The sequence below is a fragment of the Cervus elaphus genome, chromosome 5 (genome assembly GCF_910594005.1).
Source record: "Cervus elaphus chromosome 5, mCerEla1.1, whole genome shotgun sequence".
NCBI lineage: Eukaryota > Metazoa > Chordata > Mammalia > Artiodactyla > Cervidae > Cervus > Cervus elaphus.
In genome coordinates, this window is record NC_057819.1 from 116,057,135 (window position 1) to 116,072,745 (window position 15,611).

The 15,611-nt window shown below is 47.9% G+C and overlaps 2 protein-coding genes across 2 annotated transcripts in view; both read right to left on the minus strand.

Moving 5' to 3' along the window:
• The window catches only part of LSM12 (LSM12 homolog), a 78,066-nt gene that overhangs the window by 11,969 nt on the left and 50,486 nt on the right, over nt 1-15,611 (minus strand). The window lies entirely within an intron of this gene.
• Nucleotides 937-2,130, minus strand: LOC122695199 (caltrin-like). The gene is made up of 4 exons (XM_043904790.1): nt 2,048-2,130; nt 1,467-1,645; nt 1,299-1,371; nt 937-1,155 (listed from the first exon to the last, which is right to left on the minus strand). The coding sequence occupies exons 2-4, from the start codon at nt 1,643-1,645 to the stop codon at nt 1,141-1,143; spliced, it is 267 nt and encodes an 88-aa protein (XP_043760725.1). The 5' UTR covers nt 2,048-2,130; the 3' UTR covers nt 937-1,140.

Below are 15,611 nucleotides of genomic sequence, written 5' to 3' on the forward strand. Positions count from 1 at the left end.
TGTGACCTGACCAGGCTCTCGACCTGCTTCCGTCTCCCCGTTCCACCCTACCTTCTGGGAGACTAGAGGGCAGTGCAGGGAAGGGAAGGTGGCAGGGCCCCAGGGACCCCAGGGCAGGTGGTGACTGAGCAGGGGCCTCTCCTCCAGCGATGGCAGAGCCAGCTTGAAGCTCCTCTCCCAGAGCCACCTCAGGAGGGAATCCCTCTCATGACCTTGTCCCCAGGACACCATGCTTGGTGACTTATCTCCTGAGTGTGAATTCAGAAAGGGGAGGGCGGCAGCTGAGAGAAAGGGCAGCCTCCACACTCCCACTGCTCCTGTCCAGGCAATGGGGGTGTTGGAAGTGACCCCTTCCCCCAGCACACACACCCATCTCAACCCACAAATGAGTCTCCCTCCACAGCCCCAGCTGGGGTCCCATCTCCACTCCCAGCCACTACAGCCCCCGGGGTTAGTGATACATCTCCTCGGGGTAACCCGGGGTGTTGGTGCCAAGCCCATTCTCCAGACACTTCCCTCTTTGGGGGATGGTGCAGCTCTGCCCCCAGCTACTCCCCTGGGCTGCCCAGCCTGCTCCTGTCCACACCCTTCACCCTCCAGCAGCAATTCTTCCTGCTCCTCCCTAACCCTTTGGAAGAATTTTCAACCTGCCCCCACCCCACCCGGCTAGAGTGCCAGAGGACACTTGTCTGGGTGCCATCCACTCCCCTTGCAGGGCGGTAGCATTTTCTCTTAGCTCAGAGCAGAGAGAGCCCCAGCCTGAACTCTGCCCCAGCCCTGACCTCTGGTTCCTTTTGTTTTAGGAGTCATCTTCTATCCTCTCAGCTCTATCCTCCCCTCCACCCTACAACTCCCACCTGGATGCCACCTCCACCAAGGATTAGGTAAAGGAAATAGGTAAGCACACTTTCCATTTCAAAGAAATTTGCACTTTATTTAGGGAACAAGGAAGGACCATTCACAGCCCTCCAGCCCAAGGGAAGGCACACCGAGAAAGGGAATGAGGACCCCACCCCGAACACTCCTCAGACACAGCAAGCCTGGAGAGGAATCCAGGTTCCGGGGTCAAGAGCAAACACGGAAATGGGGTCGGTGTCTTAGCACACCTCTCTCTGGAGGCCGTGGTGGTCTTCACCATAGTTAGGCTCCTTTGCCCTGCAGGAGGGAAAGGAGAGGAACCAAGGTCGGTGTCGGATTTGGGTAGATGAGCCTGGGGAAAAGTAGTATGTGGCGGGGCTAGGGTGGAAGGAGGATCAGGCCACGCTCCAGGGGACAGCCATGTGGTGGGTCACTTTTACCTCTACGTGCTGACCCTCGGGATCTTTGTAGAGCCATTTGGAGAGGAGAGCTTTGATATCAGGATGCGCGAGTCTGTGGGGCGGGGCCAGAGATGGGCGGGGTCATGATTGATCACGCCCCTGTCATAGAACCTGCCCCGCCCACCCCGCGCACGCGCTCACCGCTACCGATTGGCCAGCTTGAGAATGTGGCGCAGCGAGGAGTGGTGACTGTGCTTAGCCCCGGAGGCTTTTGCACCCTTTTCAGGCTGGGGATTGGAGTCGGCGTCGACCAGCTCCACCAGGCAGACAAGCAGGGCCAGCAGCACTGTGGCCATGGCGGGCCACGATCTGCGCCCCAACATCATCTGGAGAGGGGCACTAGAGTCAGCTAGAGCAACTACTCCTGAGGCAGAAGTCTGAGGCTGCCATGTGGTCCAAGCTTCAGCCACCTGTCTGTGGCTCGTTCCCTACCAAGGCTCAGCCACCTGCTGGCTGTGTGTTCTCAGGCACTGCACGATCTCTGGCCTCAGTTTCCTCATCTGTTAAAAGGGCATAAGCCCTGCCTGCCTCCACCAGAAGGGCAGATGGAGGAACAAGGCTATGCTGGCACTGGGGACTCCCCGGCTTTTCTCCTTCCCACTTCTGCTGACCCCCTTCCAAATCAGCTTCTCAACACTCAGTCCGTTTCCACCTTGCTAGCCTCAGTTTACCCACATGATAGCCCGGGATCCCCCGACCAGACCATTGCTGGGTCCCAGGCCACTCACAGCAACAGCTCCAGAGGCAGAGTGGTCAGGGGATGGAAGGCCAGAGGAGTCCTAAGGGCTGGACTTCTGCAGGTGGGGCTGTGGCCTCCTCAGCTCAGTGCTTTCCTTGTGGGGCTTATATCCTCGTCTGAAAGAGGAAGGGAGTTGAAGGGAGGAGGCTCTTCCTCCTTCCTCCCCCAACCCCACAGCAGATTGCTGAGATTACACTCAGACAGTACATGATATCTCCACCTCCAAGTAGCCAAAGAGGGAGCCCCACACTTGTACTCAGGGTACCTCTGGAGAGGATGCCTAGTCAGAACCCCATCTTCACCCTACAGCCCACGCCCCCGCCCCGGCCCCCCGCCACAGCAGGTGTAGCCTCCTAAGGAAGTGAACCATTCGGTCTAGATTCCTGGGAAGACCCCTAGGACCAGGGTTGACATTCTGTCTTTTCTAGCCTGTCCATGGTGGGGGAGAGGAGATGCAGGCAGGAGGCCAGAATATTTTTTCCAGTCTGTGGGACCTGTAGTCACACCTGCAAAAAGCCAGTCTTCTCAGCCCCTGCTTCATATGTTGGAGGAGAACTGAGGAGTGACAAGACCTCTGGGGGGCAAATCTCTCTACTGGAGGCAGGATGGGAGGTATAACCTTGACTCTTGACCTGCTGTCTGTGAAGTCTTGGAGGAGGGACCCCTCTGGACACTCCACTATGTCTCCCTCTGTTCAAGAGTTGGGAGAGGGGTGGGAGGAGGCAAAGGTCAGTCCCCTCCCCAGAAACAGCTGAGTCAGCCACCTGTACACCCAGCCTGACACATACACATTCAGGTCCAGCAAGCCTGGCATACAGACCCCCTGCAAGGCAATGTGCCCCCATTTCCACCCAGGGGTCACTTGAGCACCGGTGTCTTACAGGACTGAGAGATGCCAGGAATGCCCAACAACATGCCACCATCCCTAGCCCATTACAATCTCCACTGGGCTCAGGGTCAAAGATCCCCACCTAGGGAAGGACTCCTTTGTGTTAAGCACCTCCTGTGTCCTGGGCAGTACATGATTTCAGGGACAACAACACAATGAGCTGCGTTTCTCCCCATTTTACAGATGAGGAAACTAATGCTCTGAGAGGTAAGGAAGCAACAGCCAAGGTCACCCAGGATACAAAGCAGAGAAAAGGGCTGAGGCTGACCCCAGGGAGAGGCCCACTCAATCATGATGGACAGAAAGGCTTACTATCTTGTATAACCATGGGGCTTAGGAGTCAGGTATGGGATCAGAATTAGGGAAGCTAAGTAAGTATGGGGTCTACAGCCCCACCCGACCCACCTGCCCATACCACTAAAAGAGAGGGAAAGAGCCTGACTGCCACTCCACAATTACAGGATTAACCTATTGATTCATTAATCACCACTGCCTCATTGAAGAGTATTAACTTGCTGATTAGTGGAGAGAGCCCTTGATCAACGGGCTCAGCTACCCCCAACACACTCTCAATGCCATCATTGACCCATGATTCAGTCACTATGAGATACGTCTGGAGGATGGGGGACTGACATCTGTGAGTGGAGAAACTTCCAAATGGTTGTTATTATTGGTTTGTATCTGGCTTCTGCCTCCAACTTGTCCTCAAAGGGAAGTAGGGACAGAATCACTAGGGTTCCCTTGATCCCCATTTTCAGAACACCTAGCAAGGCCACCTTAGGGGTCAAGGAGGCCATGATCTTAGACCCCAGTTGACCATTGCTCTTGCCCAGTGGACTCAAGGGCTACTCATCAGGAGAGGGTAGTCCATGCCATCCCTGCCCTAAGTCTTAATTTTGTATATCCCACCACCTGCCCACCCTCCCCTATCTCCCCCCGTCTCTGATATCCCATCCACTGAGCAGCACTCGTCCACTACCTTCCACCCTAAAGGCAGGGCCTCGTGCCCAAGGATCTAAACACAGCAAATGGCCATGCAGCAAGAGTGATCAATCCTCACTCAGTGAGCACTTATTGGGCCCCTACTCTGTGCCAGACACTCTTCTAAGCACCCAGGACTGAGCAGGGAACAAACAGGCAAATCCATACCTTCTTGGAGTTTACATTCTAGTGGCAGCTATCACCTATATGGCACTTGGAATCCGCACTTGACATTTACCTCTACAAGGATTTAAATCATGTTCTGCTGCAGCTCCTGACCTTCAACACCCCCCAGAAAGGAAATCAGGGTGGAGCAGAAATGAGGCACTCTGTGCTCTGAGAAAATCTGGCGGAACAGATCTTCAGATAGTTAGATATTTTCAGGAGCCGAGTTTATGAGCCCAATGCTCATATCTCCTCATATCTAGAAAAGCACGAAAAGTCCTTCATGGTGACAACTGTGTCTTGTGACTAAGAGAAACCTTCTGCAGAAAAATATGTGCTTGTTCGTATGTACTCCCCTTTTACCAAAATCACACACTTACTGACCTTCCCCTCCTACCTCTTTGGAGCAGTTTCTAAGAGCTACCTGAAATGTTGCCTCCCAGGCTATTGTCTCCATTTTGCCCCAATATAAGGTAACTTGCAAACCTCATGTTGTGCATTTTTTTAAAAGTTAGCCCAGGAAATGAATAAACAAGAAATCATGTATTAATAGTATGGTCTGATTTCAATAAGTGCTATAAAGTAATTAGCCTCCAATTAAAATAAATTTTAAACGAGAGAGAGAGAGAGAGAAAATAAGTGCTATAGGAAAAAAATCCAGATAAGAAGGATAGAGTGCTGGGTGCAGGGGTCTTGTTTTATGTTGGATGGTCAGGGAAGACCTCACCATAAGATGGCATTTGAAGGATATAAGGAAGCAAATCATGAGTCTGCCTTAGGAGGAATGTTCCAGGTGGGGGAAGGAGCAAGTGCAAAGGCCCTGAGGTTGAAGTCAGGTTGACAGCTTGAGGAATGGTGAGGAGGCCTGTAGGGCTGGAGTGGAATGAACAATGAGAAGAGTCAGAAGGAGCTGAGCTAGGGAGGCCATTTCAGATGTTGTATCTGTGATTCCTGAAGTTTCGGTGGAACTGGCACATCATGGGGATCTAGGAAATGGTCATTGAATCAATCAATGATTCAATTAGTTAAGATGCATGCGTGCCCAGTCACTTCACTCGTGTCTGATTCCTTGTGACCTATGGAATGTAGCCTGCCAGGCTCCCCTGTCAATAGGATTCCCAGGCAAAAATACTGGAGTGGATTGCCATGCCCTCCTCCAGGGGATCTTCCTGACCCAGATATCAAACCAACATCTCCTGCGGTTCCTGCAATGCCGGCAGATTCTTTACTGCTGAACCACCAGGGAAGCCCATTAGTTAAGACAGAGCTGCCTTATACAGACCAAATAACTGTAGCTTAAATAGCACCAAGGTTTATTTTTCTCTTTCATAAGAATCCAAGCTGGACTCCTGAAACTAACACATCATTGTAAATAAACTCTACCTTAATTTTTTTTTTAAAAGAAGAATTTAAAGTCTTTCCTGACCTACAGGATATACCAAAACATGTACACAGACTATAGTTTGCTGACCCTTGGTGTGAACACACAGGACTCTCTCTGTACTGAGTTGTCTGTTTACCAAGAGTAAGCTGGCTGTGTTCTCTTGCTGTTTAGACCAGGTATACTTTCACTGATACCATATAACCATACAATCTATTACTACATACACCGATGAAATGTTAGTGCATAAACAATCAGTTCCTAGAAAACTAAGTTGAATGCTTTGGAAAGACTCAACAAAAGGAATGACTGAAATGTGAGATGAGGTGTGAAAGATGACTGTAAAATAGTCAGGGAAAATCCTAACAAATCAAGGCAATTCTGTGTGGGAGAATTTCACATGTGTCTTTAAATTCTCAGCCCATTTAGTGAAACAGGAAATACTAAGTGATGGATTGTGGGACTGTCAGTGTAATTATGCAGGAAAGACAAGGGGAGCTCGAGTCAGAAGATCCAGAGAGAGGTGGGTACCTGAATGTGTGTGATATGTTTGAAGTCCAAAGGAAATGAATCAGGCATGCTTGCGTCTCTTTTTCTGATTGGGCAACTTTAACTGAGTTTTTCAAACGCGATGCCCCAGTCTTGCTTGTCTCCAAACAAGAACTTCTCCACTATCTTATCCACTCTCTATCTGTAGTTTGCCAACAAAGGTCCGTCTAGTCAAAGCTATGGTTTCTCCAGTAGTCATGTGTGGATGTGAGAGTTGGACCATAAAGAAAGCTGAGCACCAAAGGATTGATGCTTTTGAACTCTGGTGTTGGAGAAGACTCTTAAGAGTCCCTTGGACTGCAAGGAGATCCAACCAGCCCATCCTAAAGGAAATCAGTCCTGAATATTCATTGGAAGGACTGATGCTGAAGCTGAAACTCCAATATTTTGGCCACCTGGTGCAAAGAACTGACTCACTGGAAAAGATTCTGATGCTGGGAAAGATTGAAGACAGGAAGAGAAAGGGACAACAGAGGATGAGATGGTTGGATGGCATCACCGACTCAATGGACATGAGTGAGCAAGTTCCAGGAGTTGGTGATGGACAGGGAAGCCTGTTGTGCTGCAGTCCATGGGCTCACAAAGAGTCGGACACGACTCAGTGACTGAATTGACTGATCTATAGCTTGAATGTTCTTATAAGGTGTATATACATTACTTTAATAATTTAAATCACTTACATTTTTTTTAACTAAAAAAATTTTTAAATGCTGGCCTGTGTCGTGAATCCTGGAACAAGATACTGTAAGGGGCCCCGGGCTCCAGCCCTGCTCCACCCCCAGGTCCCTGTGCACATCCCGACCGTGTAAGCACTCCTGTTCTTAGGAATGAGCCTCCTGTCTGAGTCTGAAACTCCTCAGGGGCCAACAGTCACAGGAAATTTGTGCTGCTGGTGCAGAAACTCACATCTTGAAAACGGTGTGAATTGAAGGACAGTCAGTTCCTGATCGCCGAGCATTTTCAGACCTTGTATCTGTGATTAACGATGTTTCACATGGGCTGGTATATCGTTGGTACTAGGAAATGGTCATTGAATCAATCAACAGCGAACACATTAATTAAGATATAGCTGCCTTAATAGAGATCAAATAGCAGTAGCTTAAATACCACCGAAGTTTAATTTTCTCTCACATAAGGGTCCACGCTGGCAGACAGTCCAAAGGGTAGATGCCTCTGATCCACAAGGAGCCCAGACTCCTCCTTTCTTGTTACGCCAAGACTGTTGCACCCATCTGCATGGTTGAAGAACATTCATCCCCCCACACCCCCATTCCAGCTCATGGAAATGAGAAAAGAGGAAGTAGAAGGCAAGCACTTTCCTTTTAAAAATTTGATGGGAAAGCTGCACACCTTCCCTCTAACTCTACCCCAGTGGTCAGAACTTGGTTGCATCCACCCCAAGCTGGGAGGGAGACTGGGGTGTATAGTTCCCACCATGAGGATATTATCTACCCCTATGGTTTTAACCACCTCTGGGATGTTTTCAGTACCAACAACCAATTCTCTGATTCTCCTGACACTCACTGGATGTTCAACAATTCGATTTGATCCTGACAGTAACTACCTGAAGTTAACACAGACCCAGAACTTAGGAGCTCCATCCCACAAGACTGTCCGCCCCATAGCCCTCGAGAAGCATCACAAGTCTTGGGCCTCCTGTACTTCTGGCCATCTGGTTGTAAATTGGGAATTCCCTCACCTCCTCCTCAGGTTTTATAATTTGGTAAAAGAGCTCAAAGAACTCGGGAACACACTTACTTCTACATACTGATTTATTATAAAGGACGTTATAAAGGACACAGATAAAGAGGTACACAGGGCGAGGTCTGGCAGGTCCCAAGTGCAAGAGATTTTGTTCTATGGAGTTGGGGTGTGCCACCCTCCCGGCACATGGATGCTGTCATCAACTCGGAACCTCTCCAAACCCCATCATTTAGGGAGTTTTGTGACCACATTAGGAGGTGGGGGCCTTTGGTGGGTGATGAGGTCATGAGTCAGGAGGGTGGAGCTCTTACAAATGGGATCAGTGCCCTGATAAAATCAACTCCAAAGAGCTCCCTCCCCTCTCTGCCATGTGAGGACTCAGTGAGAAGATAGCTTTCTTTGAACTAGGAAGGGGGCCCTCACCAAAGACTAAATTTATAAGTGCCTTGATCTTGGACTTTTCAGTCTCTAGAACCATGAGTAATTTTTTTAAAAAAATGTGTTTTTTTTGGCTGCATTGTATAGCATGTGAAGTCTTGTTCCCCCACCAGGGATCAAACCTGTAACCCCTGCAGGAGAAGCATAGAGTCTGAACCACTGAACCACCAGGGAAGTCCCTACCTTTTGCTTTTTAAGCCACTAAGGTTGCAGTGATTTGTGACAGTAGGCCGAACCAACTAAGATGCTACTAGAATGTTGGTTCCATGAGGACAGAGGTTTGTCTGTTTTCTTCAGAGACATATGTGTATCTAGAGTAGGGTCTGCCACATAGTGGGGGTCTAGCAATACTTGAATGAATGAATTCACATCCTTACTTTCAGTGGCAGCACAGTTTCCACAAAATCACACATATAAATGTGAATACACCCATACATAAGTTGCTCAGGGCACCTCCCTGTGATCCTCACAGCATAGCCCTCCACACCCCACATCAGGAGGACAGAGGTATCTGTCCATCTGGACCCTCGACCGTGGGCACCTTACATGCAATGCCTTTGACTTATTCCTCTCCATCCTGGCCACAGCCCAGTGCCGGGGCAGGGAAAAGCCTCAGTAAATGTGTGTCAGATGAAGACATGAATGAGTCCCCATTTCACAAAGATACGAGACACGTGGAAGTTGCTTACTTGCATTACCTGAGGTCACCTAATCTTAACTGCTGACCCTGGCCCCCTGTTTCTGGGCAGAAAGGGTGGGGTGTGCTCTTTGACTTTTCCTGGTGACCCCCAGTTCTCTTCTTCATAAGTCAGAGGACTCCTGACTTAGCTGTCACCTGGTCATCCCGGAAAGAACAGTCTCAGCCTCATTTGCAGTTAGTTTTATACATGCAACCTAGTTCTGGCCAATCAATTGCAAATGGAAGTGCTGATTAAAATGATAATTTCCAGGAAGTCTCTTTAAAGACATTTTAAGGCACCATAACGACATGGGTTTTAGGGTTTTTTTGGTTTTTGTTTTTTTCCTGCTGCTTCCTCTTTCCTGTTTGCTGGAGGAAGACCTAATGGTTGGAGCTCAAGCAGCCATAATGAACCGTGAGGCAAGTGACACATGAGGCAACCAGAAAGAAAAGTTTAAAGTACCCTGGGTCCCTGACAACTCACTGCCACACCACTTGGGTTGCCAACCTCTAGGCTTTTTATATGAGAGAATAAAAGCTTGTGTAATTATGGCAGTCATTTTCAAAGTGTGGTTTCCAGATAATAGCAACATTATCACCTGGCAACTTGTTAAAACTACAGTCTCAAGGCGCATCCAAGACCTACTGAATCAGAATCTTGGGATGGGGTCCAGAAATATGATTTTTTTTTAAATCTCACACTGTTCATTTTATTGTTTTTACTTTTGTAAAAAAAAAAATGAGATATAGTTGATTTACAATAGGTAATCTGTGTTTTAACAAATCCTCCATGTGATTTTGATGCATGCTCTAGTTTAAGGACCCCTGGTTTAAGGCATTGTTGATTTGAGTTTATCTTCACTCAAAGTGAACCTAATTCCGACTGATAAAACATCAAACGGGAAATAAGACTTCCAGGCAAGGACTGAACTTGCCTATACAGCATCTTTGTGCAAAACAAATTTAAAGCATTCCTTCCTCTAACAAAAAATATTAATTTATTTGGATATAATTATATAACCTTAGCAACCAGAAGCAGGCTGGTCCTGGAGGGAATGAGAATGTGGGCATCTAGATGAGGTCCAAGAGTAGAAGAGGGCGAGAGGATGGCAGTGGGGACAGAGCAGAGAGAGTTTAATCAGTGGTGTGGAGCTGAAATTCATCCAAACAGGAGCTCCATAAATGTTAAAAAAAAAAATCCACTTTTTATTTGAGAATAGTACCCACACATTAACATGCACAAATTGTAAACGTTTACTTCACTGTGTTTTCTTTTCTTTTTTTAAAAATTTATTTATTTGCCTGCACCAGGTCTTAGTTTCAGCGTGGGATCTCAGGTGAAATCTAGTTCCCTGAACAGAGATGGAAGCTGGGGCCCCTGCATTGGGACCTCAGAGTTTTAGCCACTGGACCACTAGGGAAGTCCCCCAGTGGGTTTTCAAAAACTAAACACACCAGTGCAACTTGCATCCAGCACAACAAACAGAGCACATTACCACTGCGCTCCCCCAGAGGTACTACCAGCTCCCCCTCCCATCACATCCCTGCCTAGTCACTTTACTTTCTTATGTAGCAATGGAATCACATAGGTATTCTTTTACGTCTTGCTTCTTTCACTAAACATTATGCTTGTGACATTCATTCTTGTGTGTAATTATACTTTGTTCATTCTCATCTCTATAATATTCTGTGAATATTGTGTGAATATGTCACAATTTATTTCTTCATTCTACTGCTGATGGGTATTTGAGTAGTTTCGAGTTTGGGGACATTATGAAAACTGAGGTTATGAACACATCCTTGGAAGTGTCTTTGGGTGACTGTACACACATTTCTTTCTTTAATTTATTTTTGTCTGTGCTAGGTCTTCGTTATCACACAAAAGCTTTCTGTAATTGCAGTGAGCGGGGCTACTCTCTAGCTGCGAAACAAGAGACCTAGGGTGGGCAGGATCCAAAGTTGTGGCACACCGGCTCTAGAACACAGGCTCAGTGGTTGTGCATGGGTTAGTTGCTCTGTGGAAAGCAGAGTCTTCCCAGACCAGGGATCAAAGCTGTGTCTCCTGCGTTGGCATGCAGATTCTTAACCACTGGACCACCAGGGAAGTCCTATGTGTACACATTTCTGTTGAGAGTATAGCCTTAGGAGTAGAACTGCTGGATTATAGATGCATATGTTAAGCTTTAGTAGACAGGGAAGACAAACAGTTTTGCCAAAATGGCTGTACCAGTTTATGCTCCCACCAGCAGGATAAGAGTCCTCGTTGCTTCACATCCCTGTCAATACATAGCATTTTGGCCATTCTGATGGATGTGTAGTAGAAGCTCATTGTGGTTTTAATTTGCACTTGCCTAATGACTGATAAGGTCTTCCCCTGTGGCTCAGTGGTAAAGAATCAGCCTGCCAATGCAGGAAACTCCAGTTAGATACCTGAGTCAGGAAGACTCCCCTGGAAAATGAAACAGCAACCCACTCCAGTATTCTTGCCTGGGAAATCCCATGGACAGAGGAGCCTGGAGGGCTACAATCCATGGGGCCACAAAGAGTCAGGCACTACTTAGCAACTAAGCAACCACAACAAAAATCACTAATAAAGTTGAACATCTTTTCATATGTTTATTGACTTCTTTTGTGAAATTCTTGTTCACACCTTCTATCCAATTTTTTTTTATCAAATTGTCTTTTTCTTATTGATTTGTAGAAATTCTTTATATATATTTGGATATGAGTCCTATACAAATCTCTTCTTCCACTCTGTGGCTTGCTTTTCCACTCTCTTAGTGGTATGATCACTACAGTCCAATGTTATCAATTTCCATAAACATTCTAAGTCAGCAGTCAAAGAACATATGCATTCTTTAGGGAACTGGATGAAATTATCACTGTATAGACCCTCCTCCAGCTCTGTCCAGCTCTGCCTGGGCAGGGACGGGGGTCTCCAGAACCCCAGAGGATGGAAGCTCTAGCCACATGCACACTTGAACCCACTTTCTCACCCACACACATTTCCCCAACCCTAAATCTGAATGGCAGGTCAACACTAATTGGCAAACATCCCCACTTCAGAGTGAATGGGCTGAGAATTACATCTCAGAGTGGCAGGCTGTCAGAAAAGGCCAGAAGACTCTGGAGCACAGATTAGATGGGATCAGACCACTTGTGCGTGTGTGAGTCATTAATGTGTTCTCCCATGCATATACATGGCCCTGGGTACCTGTGTGGCCTCCCCTCCTGATCAAGGACTTCATGCGGAAGCTGCCGCATGCTCATATACACTACTCTATGTCTACAACGTGAACGGTGCCCCTGAGAATCAATGCTCTTGTGCAGTGCACAGCCTGGACCCTAGTACTTGGCTGTCTTGCTTTCAAGCAGGAATAGGGCAAAATCAGACAAAATTTGAGCCATGGCTCTAGCCAAAGTAAGGAAATACAAAAACAGACTTAAGTATGTGGCAGGCTCCTGTGTCTGCTCAGACATGACTAGACAGAATTGGACCATCTTTCAACCTAATCAGATGTCAGTAAGGCTCTGTTGCTGTTATTTAGTCACCAAGCTGTGTCCAACTCTTTTGGCCAGCTTGGGCCAAACTGGATTCTGTACTCAACTGGGAATCTGGGCCGTATGCCTATGACCCATCTATGTTTGGCAGGTTTCCCTGGTCTGGGGCAGCTGCTCATTTTGTTCTAGATAAGATGGTTTCTCCCGCAGACAACCCTGGGCAGGGGGTACCCTAAGGAGGAAGAGGAGGGTGGTGGCCCCAAATCTGAGGTCCCCAGCAGTATGTTGAGATCTGAAGGCAGCTCGGAGTGGAAGATGGGGGCCAAAGGAGGGATGTGGGAACAGAGCTGACAGCCCTGGGACAGAGGAGGAAGCGAGACATGGGGGTGGCCTTCCAGGGGCTTTCTGGCCCTGACCCCTGCCTGGTGACACCCCCAACTCTGGGGTCTGCTCAGTGTCCCCCAGTCCCAGCCCTGCTGGAACACAGGCAGCCTGAGCCTCCCGCTCCTGGAAACCCAGGGGTGTGGGTGCCTGTCCCCAAGGGCAGGAAGGTGAGGCTTGTCAAGGGGCAGTGGACAAATAGGTCCCCGCGGCCTGGCTGGAGGGGACGTGCTGGATGTGAGCCTGTGCCCTAGGGGCTTACACTCCACAGAAGGCCTACTAGCCCCACTGCCAACATTCCTGCAAGCGCCGGCACCCAGCTCTCACCCTCAGGGACATGGACGCCGCACACACACTCCCTCGGGCTCAGGGGGACACACTCCAGAAACTTGACAACGCCCCGCAGTTTGCCCCATGCCCCACCACGCGCTCCCACCCCCCGCACTGCTCAGTTCTGGCCAGGAAGCCACGGTCACGCCTGCCTGGGGTTCTGAGCGGCCAGGCGAGCGGCGCCTGTTTGCGCAGCTAAGTGGCATCTGTGTACAGAGCTGCGCGCTTATCTCTCGCAAACACGGCACCCACTGCCTGCCTGCATTAAGCCCGGGCCCGGAACTCTTCGTCCGGCACGCTCATCCGGCCATCGCTGATAAACAGCGGGTCGAGTGGAGGGCACCACCCTTCCCCGGCACCCCACGGCCTCCGATCGCCCAGGGGGGGCCAGGAAAAGTGACCGGATCCCTATCAGTGGAGCTCCAACCCTGGGGAGGCCCGAATCCCTCCAGCGCCTCCCCCGCAGCTGCCCCATACCTGCTCGGTCAGCCCTGACCCCTTCCTCTCTAGACGGCCGGGACTGTGGCCATCAGCCTGGCTGCCCCTCGGACGCCTGGCTGTGCTGGCCTCCTTCCCCTTGTGGTACCCACGTCTTGACCTGGATTCTCAATGAATGGGAGCAGGAGACTCCAGAGGAATTCCTAAATATTACCACCCCCCACTGCTGCTGCTCCAACTACTACTGCTACTAAATAATATCATCATCAAAAGAATATCTAACGTGACCAAAGCTTAACCGGGGCACAGGGCTGCCTGAGAAGCATCACTATCATCTGGTTTCATCTTCCCAGCCATTGTCCAACAATTGAGCGAGGAAGGCATTGCTATTCGCCCTGGTCCCTTGTAGCTCAGCTGGTAAAGAATCTGCCTGCAATGCAGGTGGCCCCAGTTCAATTGCTGGGTTGGGAAGATCTGCTAGAGAAAGGATAGGCTACTCACTCCAGTATTCTCCGGCTTCTCTGGTGGCTCAGGTGGTGAAGAATCTGCCCACAATGTGGGAGACCTGAGTTCGATCCCTGGGTTGGGCAGATCCCCTGGAGAAGGGAACCCACTCCAGTGTTCTGGCCTGGAGAATTCGCAAAGAGTGGGACATGACTGAGTGACTTTCACTTCACAGAAGTGGAAACTGCTGACTTAGAGAAGTTGAAAAGCTTAGCACACAGCACTTGAACCTGATGCTGCCTGAATCCAGAGCCTGCACCCACCTCCTCACAAGAAACCAGCAGGTTCACCCAGCCTCCTGAGTCTACCGATGGAGAAACTGAGGCAACTGGAGGAAGGCAACTCCCAGAGAGCCCTGGTGTGCCACATCTGTGCCCTGCCCACTGCATTCAGGCCTCAGGCAGCAGCTTGGCTGGGGGGTTGCTGATATTGATCATCTAAGTCTAGATCTGGACCTGCGACATTGTTACATCTCGGTTTTGCTCTTAATTAAATCCGGTCCAGTTAAATAAGTCCATGAAAAAAGTCAGAGACCCCTGTTTTAAACTGTGAGGAAGGGTAATGCACAAATAACTTACAAATGGGAATTGATTCTATTCCACTATTAATCAAAAATGCAAATTAAAACAAATCGATGCTTTTTTTTCTATTAAAAATTTTTGGCAAAGATTTTTTTTTATGATAATTTCAAGCACTGCCCAGGCCCATTTGCAAACACTAGAGATAAGACTACAAGAGAACTTTCAGAAGGCTGGTAACATGTGTATAATCTTTCATCCCGAGTTTCCATTTCTGTGAATGTAACCAGTGGATACATCCAGAGATAAGCACCCGGATACACATCACAGCTGCAATTAACAACAGCACACACACAATAAGGTAAACACAAATGCCCCAAAATGTCCAATAACAGGAAAATTATAGTATGTAGGAAATATGTACCATTTTAATGGAGCCATTAAAAATTATGTTTTAGAAAAATGTTAAATGATATGGAAATGCTTATGACATGTGCTTAAATGGGGGAAAAGCAGAGTACAAAAATCAGTCATATAGAATGATTCTGAGTTTGTAAATATATTATGTATATATATGTACTTATATATACATAACCTAGGTTCAGTACCTGGGTTGGGAAGATCCCCTGGAGGAGGACATGGCAACTCACTCTAGTATTCTTCCTTGGAGAATTCCATGGACAGAGGACTCTGGCAGGCTACAGTCCATGGAGTTGAAAAGAGTTGGAAACAACTGAGCGACTAACACATACATATATATTTACAGAAAGAAATGTTTCTATGTATCTATTTCTAGGAAGAAATCCTGCATGGATATACTATACATTAAAATGCTCATATATGTATAAATGATTCACTTTGTTGACACCTGAAACTAACACAACATTGTAAATCAACTATATTCCAATAAAACATTTTTTAAAAATTAAAATTAAAACAAATATTAAGAGTAAATATCTCTTGGGATGGAATTATAGATTTTTTTTTCCTTTAAATTTCTCTACTTTTTCTAGCTTACAATGAATATGTATTTAGAATCAGAAAAGTGCTAATTGAAAAAATTAAAAACAAACAAAAGAAATGAGAACAAAAAGT